Consider the following 15275-nt stretch of genomic DNA (forward strand, 5'->3'; position numbering starts at 1 on the left):
TCCTGTCCCCGGAAGAGTCTGTCCCTGGAAGGTCCTGTCCCTGGAAGAGTCTGTCCCTGGAAGGGTCCTGTCCCTGGAAGAGTCCTGTCCCTGGAAGGTCCTGTCCCTGGAAGAGTCCTGTCCCTGGAAGGTCCTGTCCCTGGAAGAGTCCTGTCCCTGGAAGGGTCCTGTCCCTGGAAGGGTCCTGTCCCTGGAAGAGTCCTGTCCCTGGAAGGTCCTGTCCCTGGAAGGGTCCTGTCCCTGGAAGAGTCCTGTCCCTGGAAGAGTCTGTCCCTGGAAGGTCCTGTCCCTGGAAGAGTCCTGTCCCTGGAAGAGTCCTGTCCCTGGAAGGTCCTGTCCCTGGAAGAGTCCTGTCCCTGGAAGGGTCCTGTCTCTGGAAGATCCTGTCCCCGGAAGAGTCCTGTCCCCGGAAGAGTCCTGTCCCCGGAAGAGTCCTGTCCCCGGAAGAGTCCTGTCCCCGGAAGAGTCCTGTCCCCGGAAGAGTCCTGTCCCCGGAAGAGTCCTGTCCCCGGAAGAGTCCTGTCCCTGGAAGGGTCCTGTCCAGAGATCTGCAACATCACCAGGAAAACTTTATTAACAAAATCTCTCCCATACAAATGTGGGGATAATGAGGGATCTGTACATTGCGTGTCCTGTGGTGGGGCCCCGAACCTCAGTACAAGGGCCCCACCATTTATCACACACTTCATACATCTTCATGGGCTGGAAAACATCTTTTCTGAATAGATTTAAAGGTACAAAAGATATAAAAGGTGCCAATTAATTAGACAATATCTTCAAAATGACAAAAAATAGTCAAATACACAAATTTCATATATTACAGCCGCTTGTACTCAACATGTTTCACCCAAAGGAGCTTCCTCAGGAGAATTCTGGTGCTGCAAGAAGTTGATACTGAAAAAGAATAAATAATTGTAAATATTAACAATAAAATTACAACAAACAAATGTTTACATTTCACAAAATTGATTATAATTATTATCAGGCTGGGGGAGGGGCCTATCAGGTACATTAAAGGGGAGTTCCACCCATATAAAGTGCAGCTGACTTTTAATAATCAGACACTCACCTGTCCCACAATCCAGCGATGCAAACAGCCCCCCGCTCCTCCCCCGCTCCTCTCCTCCCCGCTCCTCTCCACCACCCCCGCTCCTCCCCCGCTCCTCTCCTCCCCGCTCCTCTCCACCACCCCCGCTCCTCCCCCGCTCCTCTCCACCACCCCCGCTCCTCCCCTGCTCCTCTCCACCACCCCCGCTCCTCCCCCACTCCTCCATTGAAACTGTGCGAACCCGGCCATGGTTCATCACTTCTTAGAAATAAGTAAATATCAGCCGGGATTTCCAAAAAGAGAAACCAGCAGATGAAGTTTCCTGATGAAGGAGCCGAAATGTCCCCATCAGAGTCCCCCCTTACATCAGGTGTCCCCATCAGAATCCCTCCTTACATCAGGTGTCCCCATCAGAGTCCCCCCTTACATCAGGTGTCCCCATCAGAGTCCCCCCTTACATCAGGTGTCCCCATCAGAATCCCTCCTTACATCAGGTGTCCCCATCAGAGTCCCTCCTTACATCAGGTGTCCCCATCAGAGTCCCCCCTTACATCAGGTGTCCCCATCAGAGTCCCTCCTTACATCCACTGTCCCTATCAGAGTCCCCCCCTTACATCAGGTGTCCCCATCAGAATCCCTCCTTACATCAGGTGTCCCCATCAGAGTCCCCCCTTACATCAGGTGTCCCCATCAGAGTCCCCCCTTACATCAGGTGTCCCCATCAGAGTCCCTCCTTACATCAGGTGTCCCCATCAGAGTCCCCCCCTTACATCAGGTGTCCCCATCAGAGTCCCTCCTTACATCCACTGTCCCCATCAGAGTCCCCCCTTACATCAGGTGTCCCCATCAGAGTCCCCCCTTACATCAGGTGTCCCCATCAGAATCCCTCCTTACATCAGGTGTCCCCATCAGAGTCCCCCCTTACATCAGGTGTCCCCATCAGAGTCCCCCCTTACATCAGGTGTCCCCATCAGAGTCCCCCCTTACATCAGGTGTCCCCATCAAAATCCCTCCTTACATCAGGTGTCCCCATCAGAGTCCCTCCTTACATCAGGTGTCCCCATCAGAGTCCCTCCTTACATCAGGTGTCCCCATCAGAGTCCCTCCTTACATCAGGTGTCCCCATCAGAGTCCCCCCTTACATCAGGTGTCCCCATCAGAGTCCCCCCTTACATCAGGTGTCCCCATCAGAGTCCCCCCCTTACATCAGGTGTCCCCATCAGAGTCCCCCCTTACATCAGGTGTCCCCATCAGAGTCCCCCCTTACATCAGGTGTCCCCATCAGAGTCCCTCCTTACATCAGGTGTCCTCCCCATCAGAATCCCTCCTTACATCCACTGTCCCCAGAGTCCCCCCTTACATCAGGTGTCCCCATCAGAATCCCTCCTTACATCAGGTGTCCCCATCAGAATCCCCCCTTACATCAGGTGTCCCCATCAGAGTCCCCCCTTACATCAGGTGTCCCCATCAGAGTCCCCCCTTACATCAGGTGTCCCCATCAGAGTCCCCCCTTACATCAGGTGTCCCCATCAGAGTCCCCCCTTACATCAGGTGTCCCCATCAGAGTCCCCCCTTACATCAGGTGTCCCCATCAGAGTCCCTCCTTACATCAGGTGTCCCCATCAGAGTCCCCCCTTACATCAGGTGTCCCCATCAGAGTCCCTCCTTACATCCACTGTCCCCATCAGAGTCCCCCCTTACATCAGGTGTCCCCATCAGAGTCCCCCCTTACATCAGGTGTCCCCATCAGAGTCCCCCCTTACATCAGGTGTCCCCATCAGAGTCCCTCCTTACATCCACTGTCCCCATCAGAGTCCCCCCTTACATCAGGTGTCCCCATCAGAATCCCTTCTTACATCAGGTGTCCCCATCAGAGTCCCCCCTTACATCAGGTGTCCCCATCAGAGTCCCCCCTTACATCAGGTGTCCCCATCAGAGTCCCCCCTTACATCAGGTGTCCCCATCAGAGTCCCCCCTTACATCAGGTGTCCCCATCAGAATCCCTCCTTACATCAGGTGTCCCCATCAGAGTCCCTCCTTACATCAGGTGTCCCCATCAGAGTCCCTCCTTACATCAGGTGTCCCCATCAGAGTCCCTCCTTACATCAGGTGTCCCCATCAGAGTCCCCCCTTACATCAGGTGTCCCCATCAGAGTCCCCCCTTACATCAGGTGTCCCCATCAGAGTCCCCCCTTACATCAGGTGTCCCCATCAGAGTCCCCCCTTACATCAGGTGTCCCCATCAGAGTCCCCCCTTACATCAGGTGTCCCCATCAGAGTCCCCCCTTACATCAGGTGTCCCCATCAGAGTCCCCCCTTACATCAGGTGTCCCCATCAGAGTCCCCCCTTACATCAGGTGTCCCCATCAGAGTCCCCCCTTACATCAGGTGTCCCCATCAGAGTCCCCCCTTACATCTGGTGTCCCCATCAGAGTCCCCCCTTACATTCAGTGTCCCCATCAGAGTCCCTCCTTACATCAGAGGAAGAGACCAGCTGGATCCTCAGTCTGTTCTGTCGGTTCATTCATTTCTATGGGCTAACCTAATGCAGTGTAGAGGGGGAGGGGGGGGGTTGGCGGTAAAATGCTGCTAGTTTTAGTGGCGCTTTACCGTCATTTTAGCGGCACTATTCAGCCGCTAGCGGGTCACTTTTAACCCCCATTAGCGGCTAAAGAAAGGGTTAAATGCGCCCGTGTAGCGCCGCTGCCGAAGTGCTTTGCGGATGCTGCCCATTCATTTCAATGGGGTGTAGGGTGGTGGGGGAGGGGTGTATACTGCGCTCCCGCACCGCCCCAAAGATGCTGCTTGCAGGACTTTTTTTAACCTCCCGTCAGCGCAGCGCCGCGGTGTGAAAATACTCGGAAATCACTCGGCTCTCACACGCGTTTTTCAGGTGCTATTTTTAGCCCAGAAGTGCCTGAATAACGCCTCCCGTGTGAACGGGGTCTTCAGGTAACTCACAACATAATACTGATGAATGGGGCCCCCCCGGTGTTCTGCGGGGCCACGTGGCCCCTGAAGATGAGAAGGATCAGCAGAGAGTTCCTGATGTCAGCAGAGCCCCGCCCCCGCCTGTGTACTCTGATAAGAGACGGGCGTTATGATTCCTCCTATCAGAGGCCGCTGAGCCGGGCGGAGCCCTTCATGTATGACATGGGGGCGGAGTCATATCTTGTATGAGATATCCGGAACCTCCGTGCCCCCCATCCCCCGGGGGGGGTCATCTTTGGGTTTCTTATTTTTTGCAATATAGACAAAAAAAAGACTGAAAATTTCGAGAGAAAAAAAATATTTTGTTTTCTTTCTGCTATAAAACATCCAATAAAGAATAAAAAAATGGAATTTCTTCATAAATTGATTCCAATATGTATTCTGCTCCATGTTATTGGTAACAAATAAATCCCAATAAGTGTTTATTGATTGGTTTATGTGAAAGTTATACAATCGATGGGATTTTTATACTAGTAATGGGGGTGATCAGTGACTTATAGAGGGACTGCCATAGTGTGGCGGACAATCTGACACTAACTGACATCTCCAGCAACACCAATACAGTGATGAGTGATAATACTATACACTGTCACTGTACTAATGACACCGGCTGGGAAGGGGGTAACATCAAGGGGTTAAATGTGTGCCTAACAATGTGTAACGTGTGCGGCTTTGCAGGGATAAGAAACAAAGAGATTGTTCCCTCTGTACAGAGCTCTGGGCTGTGATTGGACACAGGCCCCTCCCCTGTAGTACATTGCTGGTGGGCGGGAAGTGGTTAATGTTATTCCTTTTGCATAACCACACCCATTTTAAATGAATGTCCCACCCCCTAATTAAAGACCATTTCCACCTGTGTGCGTGCTATAATACACCTCCATACACTGTACAGTAATAGAACTATATCAGTGCGCTGTGCTATAATACACCTCCGTACACTGATATAACCTCATTGCATGTACAAAGTTGAGGATTTTCAGTTACTTAGTGATATACGGTAGCCATGCACACATACTGAGGTATATACGGTAGGTTATGCACAGCTAGTCTGGAATATACGGTAGATGGTGCGCAGTTATTTGGGAATATACGGGAAGAGTGTGCAGCTATTCTAGGACATAAGGTAGAGGGTACTTCCGGGTTGGGTGAGGTAATTACGGTAGTGATTTCTGTTGGAGGAGGAGAGCAGTGCAGGTAGGTGCATGTCCCCCTCCCCCCCCCTATATATATATATATATATATATATATGATGGACTGTGTGCTGCACTGAGGACTGTCTGTGCTTCCTATATAAATAATAAACGAAGGAGACCACTGTCACTGGGGGATGGTCAGGCAGGCAGTACTGGGCCCCCCTAGGTAGGTACCCCGGTCTATGGGAAGGACCCCCAGACACCGGAACATCCAACAACCAGCCCCCCGATCCTAGAAACAACCCCAATCCCAGAAAATCTACAGAATTCACATTATTATATATCTTAGTTTACCTGAATGGCACAAGTACCCCGAGCCGGTGGGTTGGGGCCCCTGGAAGAGGTAAGTACCACACAGCAGGGGCCCCAATCACTGTATAGAGAAACCCCAAACTACCAGTTCTATATCTCCATCAGAATCATTACATTCCCTCCCGACCTCTTCAATCTTCTACAGGTGTAGCGGCTCCTCCCCTTCAGTCTTGCACAGGTGTAGCGGCTCCTCCCCCTTCAGTCTTGCACAGGTGTAGCGGCTCCTCCCCCTTCAGTCTTGCACAGGTGTAGCGGCTCCTCCCCTTCAGTCTTGCACAGGTGTACCGGCTCCTCCCCTTCAGTCTTGCACAGGTGTAGCGGCTCCTCCCCTTCAGTCTTGCACAGGTGTACCGGCTCCTCCCCTTCAGTCTTGCACAGGTGTACCGGCTCCTCCCCCTTCAGTCTTGCACAGGTGTAGCGGCTCCTCCCCTTCAGTCTTGCACAGGTGTAGCGGCTCCTCCCCCACAGTCTTGCATAGGTGTACTGGCTCCTCCCCTTCAGTCTTGCACAGGTGTAGCGGCTCCTCCCCCTTCAGTCTTGCACAGGTGTAGCGGCTCCTCCCCTTCAGTCTTGCACAGGTGTAGCGGCTCCTTCCCTTCAGTCTTGCACAGGTGTAGCGGCTCCTCCCCTTCAGTCTTGCACAGGTGTAGCGGCTCCTCCCCCTTCAGTCTTGCACAGGTGTAGCGGCTCCTCCCCTTCAGTCTTGCACAGGTGTAGCGGCTCCTCCCCTTCAGTCTTGCACAGGTGTAGCGGCTCCTCCCCTTCAGTCTTGCACAGGTGTAGCGGCTCCTCCCCTTCAGTCTTGCACAGGTGTAGCGGCTCCTCCCCCTTCAGTCTTGCACAGGTTTAGCGGCTCCTCCCCCTTCAGTCTTGCACAGGTTTAGCGGCTCCTCCCCCTTCAGTCTTGCACAGGTTTAGCGGCTCCTCCCCCTTCAGTCTTGCACAGGTGTAGCGCTCCTCCCCCTTCAGTCTTGCACAGGTTTAGCGGCTCCTCCCCCTTCAGTCTTGCACAGGTGTAGCGGCTCCTCCCCTTCAGTCTTGCACAGGTTTAGCGGCTCCTCCCCCTTCAGTCTTGCACAGGTGTACCGGCTCCTCCCCTTCAGTCTCGCACAGGTGTAGCGGCTCCTCCCCTTCAGTCTTGCACAGGTTTAGCGGCTCCTCCCCTTCAGTCTTGCACAGGTGTACCGGCTCCTCCCCTTCAGTCTCGCACAGGTGTAGCGGCTCCTCCCCTTCAGTCTTGCACAGGTTTAGCGGCTCCTCCCCCTTCAGTCTTGCACAGGTGTAGAGGCTCCTCCCCCTTCAGTCTTGCACAGGTGTAGAGGCTCCTCCCCTGGACGGAAATGTCTTCCTCTGATATCTCCGCACACTGTGAGCTTCTCACAATGTGCATTAGAAGGTGCAGCAAGTCAGATAGAGCCCCGCCCCATTTCCTGACTGGAGGACGCCCAGCATCATCTAGCTTTTCAGTAGGAGGGTCGTACAGCCCCCCCCCATGAGAACACTCCGATCACCGCTGTCTGCCATTGGCTGCTGGTTTACCAGCACGTCCGACAGAAGCCGGCCAATCCGACTCATACAGGCAGAATGTCGGCCGCTTTTTTTCACTCCGTCCGATTTCTCCTGACATTCGGCCCATGTGGGCGGGGCTTTAATGTTACTATCCATGTCAGTGCGCCTTCCAGCAAGGGTCAGTTAGTGTCACATTCTCCGCCACCCTATCACAGTCCCCGATCTCCACCAGTATAGTGTCATCACTGCATCATTTCCCTGTACATCCCCCACCTCTATCACCTCACATAAACCAATCTATAGACGGTTATTATTATTATTATTATACAGGGTTTATATATTATTATTATTATTATTATTATACAGGGTTTATATATTATTATTATTATTATTATACAGGGTTTATATATTATTATTATTATTATTATACAGGGTTTATATATTATTATTATTATTATACAGGGTTTATATATTATTATTATACAGGGTTTATATATTATTATTATTATTATACAGGGTTTATATGGCACCAACAGCACTGTACACCATGGGGGCAGACATTACACTTACAATAGAAATCAATACAGGAGGGATCAGAGGGCCCTGAGCCTCAGAGCTTACAATCTAGAAGGGGGAGGGTCAAGTGGAAACAAAAGGTAATAACTGTGGGGGATGGGCTGATGGAGAAAATGATAAAACAGTTGTTAGGTGGGGGTGGGGTAGGCTTCTCTTATTGGGAGTTTTTCACCAGAGACATGGAGCAGAATCCATAGTGATCAAAGTTTATGAAGAAATTCGATTTTATTGGATATTCTTTATAACAAAGTAGAAAAAAACCTAAAAGATATATTATATTATATTATATTATATTATATTATATTATATTATATTATATTATATTTTCTACTTTGTTATAAAGAATATCCAATAAAATCAAATCTCATATTTTAAGTCTCTATTTTATTTAACTAATTGAGCTCTGGAAGATTTTACCCCCTTCATGACCAGGCCATTTTTTTTGCTATTCAGCACTGCGCTACTTTAGCGCCCCCTACCCGGAAACACCAAATCCTGTACATGATTTGGCGCGGCGGGGGCCGCAGTATAAGTGCGGTGGGCGGTCCTGAAGCGGATAAAAAACAAAAAACACAGCGGTGATAAAATCCCTCCAAAACAAAGTTCTATTTTTGTGAAACAAATGCTACAAATGTCATTTGCGTTCAGAGTCACGTGACCGCGCAGTCACCGGTTATAGTTGCGCAGTGCTGAATAGGAGAAAATGGCCTGATCCCGGAGGGGGGTAAAACGTTCCAGAGCTGAAGTGGTTAAAGAAGGAGAGTTGGTGGCCGTTGTGATATTTATCGGTCATGAGTCGTTCTCGGATGATCGGCGCGGCGCGCAGCGTCGGTGATACATTCCATGACTCAGCTCTGATTGCCACTTTATATCAGATTACTGAGAGGAATCATCACTTCTGTGCGCCAAGAATGAGCACAGCGAACGATTGGCCCGAATTATACAACGTGTCACATTGTATCCTCCTGATAGATATCTGAAGACAAAGGTGTGTTTTGTTTTGTTTGTTTTTTAACCTTGGATGTGACCCGGAGGGGAGATCTTTCTTCACTTCCTGTCCTGAAGATACAACAGGAAGTGAACGTTTTTTTTTTTATCCTTTTGAAGCCCACCGTGTTTGGGTATCAAATTCCCCCTCCCCCCTTCCCCGTGTGCAAAAACACAACACAAAAAATGTGCACGCCGCGATTCTCCCCCAAAGGGGAGGGGCCATGAATTGCTCCCCACAATTTATATATATGTGTTGTGGTTTCCCGGGATTAGGAGTGAAGCTAATATAACTATATATATATATATATATATAACTCCGCTTTTGTTTTTTCAGCCTGTGTTCTATCAGAATACCGCTACCCATCACATTATGTAACAGAAGTGACGTTGCAAACAAAATTGCTTATTGCGCATGCGCTATGCATTCCAACATGGCCGCTATGCCTTTCAATAGGTTTCCTAATGTGACAGAACATGAAGCCGGCAGCGGACATCTTCCTACACCCAGGCAAGCGAGTGTTCCGTCAGATTAGGCGACCAGTCTGTAACGGAAGTGAAGTTCCGTCGCGGCCATCTTGGTTCATCTGCAGTAAGCCTACAGTTTGAAGTTGCCAAGCGGACATCTTTGTACACCCGCTGGGGTCTTGCATGTCACACTTTTTTTTACCAGTAAACTCGGCTTATATCGTGAAATGCGGGATTTAGAAATCCGTCTCACTGTTTTCATGTTGAATAATAAAATTAGCAGTGTTCTGTCAGATCAGCAAACCTGTCAGATCAGCAATTCAACAACAAAACAGTCAGACGGATTTCCAAATCCCGCATTTCACTATATAAGCTCCGTTCGTAAAAATAAGTGTGACATGCAAGACTCCGCTGGGTGTAACAAGATGTCCGCTTGGCGACTTCAGACTGTAGGCTTGATGTGGCCGAGTGCAGGGAGCACCAAGATGGACGTTACAGAACTTCACTTTTGTTACAAAATCTGACGGGACGCCTAATCTGACTGAACACCAGCAGAAGGTGGCGACAGCCATCTTGGTACACCCCGCACCGCTCAGCTGCAAACAGATTTTCTACTGAAATAGACAATTTCACTCTGTCGCGGTGAAATAGATTATTTCAGTATATAAGGTGAGTTCTGACACCCAGACAAGTCTTCAATTAGAATGTTTCACCGCGACCGAGTGAAATATTCTATTTCAGTATAAAATCTGTTTGCCGCTGAGCTGTGTGGGGTGTACCAAGATGGCCGTCGCCACCTTCTGCCTGCTTTCCTGGGTGTAAGAAGATGTCTCAGTGGTGGCCTGTTCATTGTGGGTGCACCGGGGCCACCACCCCCGACACCACTGCCGCCTTCCCTATCCATGCACCGGGCCCCTTTAAGGGCGGAATTCCTATGGCGGGGATAGGCGGGGATAGGCGGGGGGGCGGGGGATGTATTTTGAAGCACCTGATTCCAGAGGCTCAAATAGGCTTCAAATTAGGGTGGGCTCAGGATCAGAGCATTGCGTCCGGAGCCCACCCTGTTGTGTCAATTAATTTGCACTATGGTCACACTACAGTTCCTCCCCACCAATCAGGAGGCAGGTCGTGAGACCTGTTTCCCCGATTGGCCAAAGTGTCAGGCGATCCTATTGGATGCCCAACGCTTTGGAAGAGGAGACACGCTGGCGCCGGGGCCGCTGCTGCACACCACATCACAGCAGCCCGCACGAGGAGGAGGAGAGGAGAGCACACCATCGCTGCTGCCTGCATGGAGGAGGAGAGGAGAGCACACCACCGCCACTGCCTGCATGGAGGAGGAGGAGAGGAGAGCACACCACCGCTGCTGCCTGCATGGAGGAGGAGAGGAGAGCACACCACCGCTGCTGCCTGCATGGAGGAGGAGAGGAGAGCACGCCGCTGCTGCTGCCTGCATGGAGGAGGAGAGGAGAGCACACCACCGCTGCTGCCTGCATGGAGGAGGAGAGGAGAGCACACTGCCCCTTCCTGCATGGAGGAGGAGAGGAGAGCACACCGCTGCCTGCATGGAGGAGGAGAGGAGAGCACACCACCGCTGCTGCCTGCATGGAGGAGGAGAGGAGAGCACACTGCCCCTTCCTGCATGGAGGAGGAGAGGAGAGCACACCGACGCTGCCTGCACGGAGGAGGAGGAGAGCACACTGCCCCTTCCTGCATGGAGGAGAGCATGCCGCCGCTGCCTGCATGGAGGAGGGGAGAGGAGAGCATGCTGCCGCCGTCGCCTGTATAGAGGAGAGCACGCCGCCGCCATCTGCATGGAGGGGGAGAGGAGAGCACACTGCCCCTTCCTGCATGGAGGAGAGGAGAGCACGCCGATGTTGCCTGCATGGAGGAGAGGAGAGCACACTGCCCCTTCCTGCACGGAGGAGAAGTGCTGACTTACTCTATACAAAAAAAAAAATAATTTAAAGTGCATTTAAAAGAACTGCTGCGCAAATGACAAAACATTGCAACAATCACCATTTTATTCCCTAGGGTCTCTGCTAAAAAAATAATGTATGTTTGGGAGTTCTGGGTAATTTTGTAGCAAATTTTTGTAGCAAAAAATACTGATTTAAACTTGCCAGTAAAAGCCTTCAAGTCGTTACACTGATTGTCTCCTTCTCCCTCCCCCAGGCTGAGCTCTACTGTACAGGGAATGCAAAAAAGGGCGTGCTAATGCTAGACCCCGAATTCGCTTGAGTCAACTTGGCAAGTACACTTGGATGGAGGGAGGCCACGCCTCCTGACTAGGGATGAGGCAACCCCCCCCCCCCCCAGGTTTGGTTCTCATTTGTGCGAACACCATTAAAGTCTATGGGAGAAATCAAAAGTGCTCATTTTAAAGGCTAATATGCAAGTTATTGTCATAAAAAGTGTTTGGGGACCCGGGTCCTGCCCCAGGGGAGTGTTTGGGGACCCGGGTCCTGCCCCAGGGGAGTGTTTGGTGACCCGGGTCCTGCCCCAGGGGAGTGTTTGGTGACCCGGGTCCTGCCCCAGGGGAGTGTTTGGTGACCCGGGTCCTGCCCCAGGGGAGTGTTTGGGGACCTGGGCGCATGTTTCCTGTGTTTAGAACAGTCTGACAGCAAAATGAAAGGGAAAAAATGTCTTTTATAATTGCTCAGGGCTGTAATGTATTGCCAGATCCCAGCAATATACATAAAAAATCATTAAAAAAACCAGCATGGGTCCCCCTCCTAGTTCATACCCGGCTGTTTGGGTCTGGTATGGATATTAAGGTGAACTCCACGCCAATTTTTGTTTTGTTTTTTTAAATGGAGTGGCCCCCCCCCCCCCAAATCCATATCAGACCCAAAGGGCCTGGTATGGACGGGGGAACCCACGCTGGTTTTTTTCTAAATTCTGTCATTGGGCTCCACTTAACCACTTCAATACACTATATTATATATTGTACACTGCACTGTATACTCTGAACTGCAGTATATATACTATACAGACTGCACTGTATACTCTGAACTGCAGTATATATACTATACGGACTGCACTGTATACTCTGAACTGCAGTATATATACTATACAGACTGCACTGTATACTCTGAACTGCAGTATATATACTATATGGACTGCACTGTATACTCTGAACTGCAGTATATATACTATACGGACTGCACTATATACTCTGAACTGCAGTATATATACTATACGGACTGCACTGTATACTCTGCTGAAACATTGGCCTTAGGTGTTGGTGGTGGCAGAACACAGTGACCCCTCACAGAGGGAACGGTCCCTACTTACCCTCTTCTAGTGGCCTGTGAGCGTCTGCCTTTCCTTGGAGGCCTTCTGGACAATGCAGGTCAGGTGCTTTGGCCAATCACCATACAGCAATACACTGCGGTCTTGCATTGCATTATGGGGCGCTCGAATTTGCTGTGAACGTCCCATAAAATTCACAGTTCGGCGAATGTTTGACTCGAAGTTCATCCCTACTCCTGACCTTTGACCCTCTCTCCTCCTATCAGCATGTCCTTTGTGAGCACTACTGCACAGCTGATTGGCTCCTTGTGCTGCTTCTCCCTCTCCCAGTCTGAGCTCTGCTTTGCTAAGACTGACAGAGGTCGATACAAATGATGAGATTCGTGTTCTTTATTCAGTGATTTGTAATCTGTGTTTTTCTTGTCCGCAGTGTTTCTGCCATGCAGGACGGCAACGACCCGCGGCGGCTCCTGGGTCAGATCCGCTGTGTTCTGGAATGTATCGAGTGTCTGCGCCAGGCCAAGCCCCTCCCCCAAGCTCTGTGCTATGTCCCGGGGGAGGTGCTGTACAAGATCTGTAAGGACCCCAACGCAGCCGCCTCGTCCCGCTCCCTGCTGACCGTGTGGGAGGCCCCCGGCTACTCCAAACAGAATCTGAAGAAGCTCGCCAGGACCACCGTGGAGGTGCAGAAAGGAAGCTGCGTCAAAGCCACGGGCGAGGAGTACGGCAACGCCAACGGCCTGTGGGTGAAACTCAGCAAGGTGAGGAAAGTAACTTCTCCATAATACTCAGCACAGAGATGGTGGGAACCCCTCATAATGGGCACAGCGGGTGTACAGACCCAGGAACTCAGCACAGGGATGGAGGGAACCCCTCATAATGGGCACAGCGGGTGTACAGACCCGGGAACTCAGCACAGGGATGGTGAGAACCTCTCATAATGGGCACAGCGGGTGTACAGACCCGGGAACTCAGCACAGGGATGGTGAGAACCCCTCATAATGGGCACAGCGGGTGTACAGACCCGGGAACTCAGCACAGGGATGGTGAGAACCCCTCATAATGGGCACAGAGGGTGTACACACACGGGAACTCAGCACAGGGATGGTGAGAACCCCTCATAATGGGCACAGCGGGTGTACAGACCCGGGAACTCAGCACAGGGATGGTGGGAACCCCTCATAATGGGCACAGCGGGTGTACAGACCCGGGAACTCAGCACAGGGATGGTGGGAACCCCTCATAATGGGCACAGCGGGTGTACAGACCCGGGAAATCAGCACAGGGATGGTGAGAACCCCTCATAATGGGCACAGCGGGTGTACAGACCCGGGAACTCAGCACAGGGATGGTGGGAACCCCTCATAATGGGCACAGCGGGTGTACAGACCCGGGAAATCAGCACAGGGATGGTGAGAACCCCTCATAATGGGCACAGAGGGTGTACAGACCCGGGAACTCAGCACAGGGATGGTGAGAACCCCTCATAATGGGCACAGCGGGTGTACAGACCCGGGAACTCAGCACAGGGATGGTGAGAACCCCTCATAATGGGCACAGCGGGTGTACAGACCCGGGAACTCAGCACAGGGATGGTGAGAACCCCTCATAATGGGCACAGCGGGTGTACAGACCTGGGAACCCCTCATAATGGGCACAGCGGGTGTACAGACCCAGGAACTCAGCACAGGGATGGTGAGAACCCCTCATAATGGGCACAGCGGGTGTACAGACCCAGGAACTCAGCACAGGGATGGTGAGAACCCCTCATAATGGGCACAGCGGGTGTACAGACCCGGGAACTCAGCACAGGGATGGTGAGAACCCCTCATAATGGGCACAGCGGGTGTACAGACCTGGGAACCCCTCATAATGGGCACAGCGGGTGTACAGACCCAGGAACTCAGCACAGGGATGGTGAGAACCCCTCATAATGGGCACAGCGGGTGTACAGACCCGGGAACTCAGCACAGGGATGGCGGGAACCCCTCATAATGGGCACAGCGGGTGTACAGACCCGGGAACTCAGCACAGGGATGGTGAGAACCCCTCATAATGGGCACAGCGGGTGTACAGACCTGGGAACCCCTCATAATGGGCACAGCGGGTGTACAGACCCGGGAACTCAGCACAGGGATGGTGAGAACCCCTCATAATGGGCACAGCGGGTGTACAGACCCAGGAACTCAGCACAGGGATGGTGGGAACCCCTCATAATGGGCATAGCAGGTGTACAGACCTGGGAACCCCTCATAATGGGCACAGCGGGTGTACAGACCCGGGAACTCAGCACAGGGATGGTGAGAACCCCTCATAATGGGCACAGCGGGTGTACAGACCAGGGAACTCAGCACAGGGATGGCGAGAACCCCTCATAATGGGCACAGCGGGTGTACAGACCAGGGAACTCAGCACAGGGATGGCGAGAACCCCTCATAATGGGCACAGCGGGTGTACAGACCAGGGAACTCAGCACAGGGATGGCGAGAACCCCTCATAATGGGCACAGCGGGTGTACAGACCCGGGAACTCAGCACAGGGATGGTGAGAACCCCTCATAATGAGCACAGCGGGTGTACAGACCCGGGAACTCAGCACAGGGATGGTGAGAACCCCTCATAATGGGCACAGCGGGTGTACAGACCCGGGAACTCAGCACAGGGATGGTGAGAACCCCTCATAATAGGCACAGCGGGTGTACAGACCCGGGAACTCAGCACAGGGATGGTGAGAACCCCTCATAATGGGCACAGCGGGTGTACAGACCCAGGAACTCAGCACAGGGATGGTGGGAACCCCTCATAATGGGCACAGCGGGTGTACAGACCCGGGAACTCAGCACAGGGATGGTGGGAACCCCTCATAATGGGCACAGTGGGTGTACAGACCCGGGAACTCAGCACAGGGATGGTGGGAACCCCTCATAATGGGCACAG

At 52.0% G+C, this 15275-nt stretch overlaps 1 protein-coding gene across 1 annotated transcript in view; it reads left to right on the forward strand.

Moving 5' to 3' along the window:
• The first annotated feature begins 5119 nt into the window (after nucleotides 1-5119).
• The window catches only part of HECTD3 (HECT domain E3 ubiquitin protein ligase 3), a 127087-nt gene continuing 116931 nt past the window's right edge, over nucleotides 5120-15275 (forward strand). The window contains exons 1-2 of the mRNA XM_073594007.1: nucleotides 5120-5233; nucleotides 12770-13100. Of these exons, the coding sequence (XP_073450108.1) occupies nucleotides 12780-13100 (321 nt within the window). The 5' untranslated portion in view covers nucleotides 5120-5233; nucleotides 12770-12779. The remainder of the gene's footprint in view (nucleotides 5234-12769; nucleotides 13101-15275) is intronic.

This window comes from Aquarana catesbeiana, linkage group LG07 (assembly GCF_042186555.1).
Source record: "Aquarana catesbeiana isolate 2022-GZ linkage group LG07, ASM4218655v1, whole genome shotgun sequence".
NCBI classification, from domain to species: Eukaryota; Metazoa; Chordata; class Amphibia; order Anura; family Ranidae; genus Aquarana; species Aquarana catesbeiana.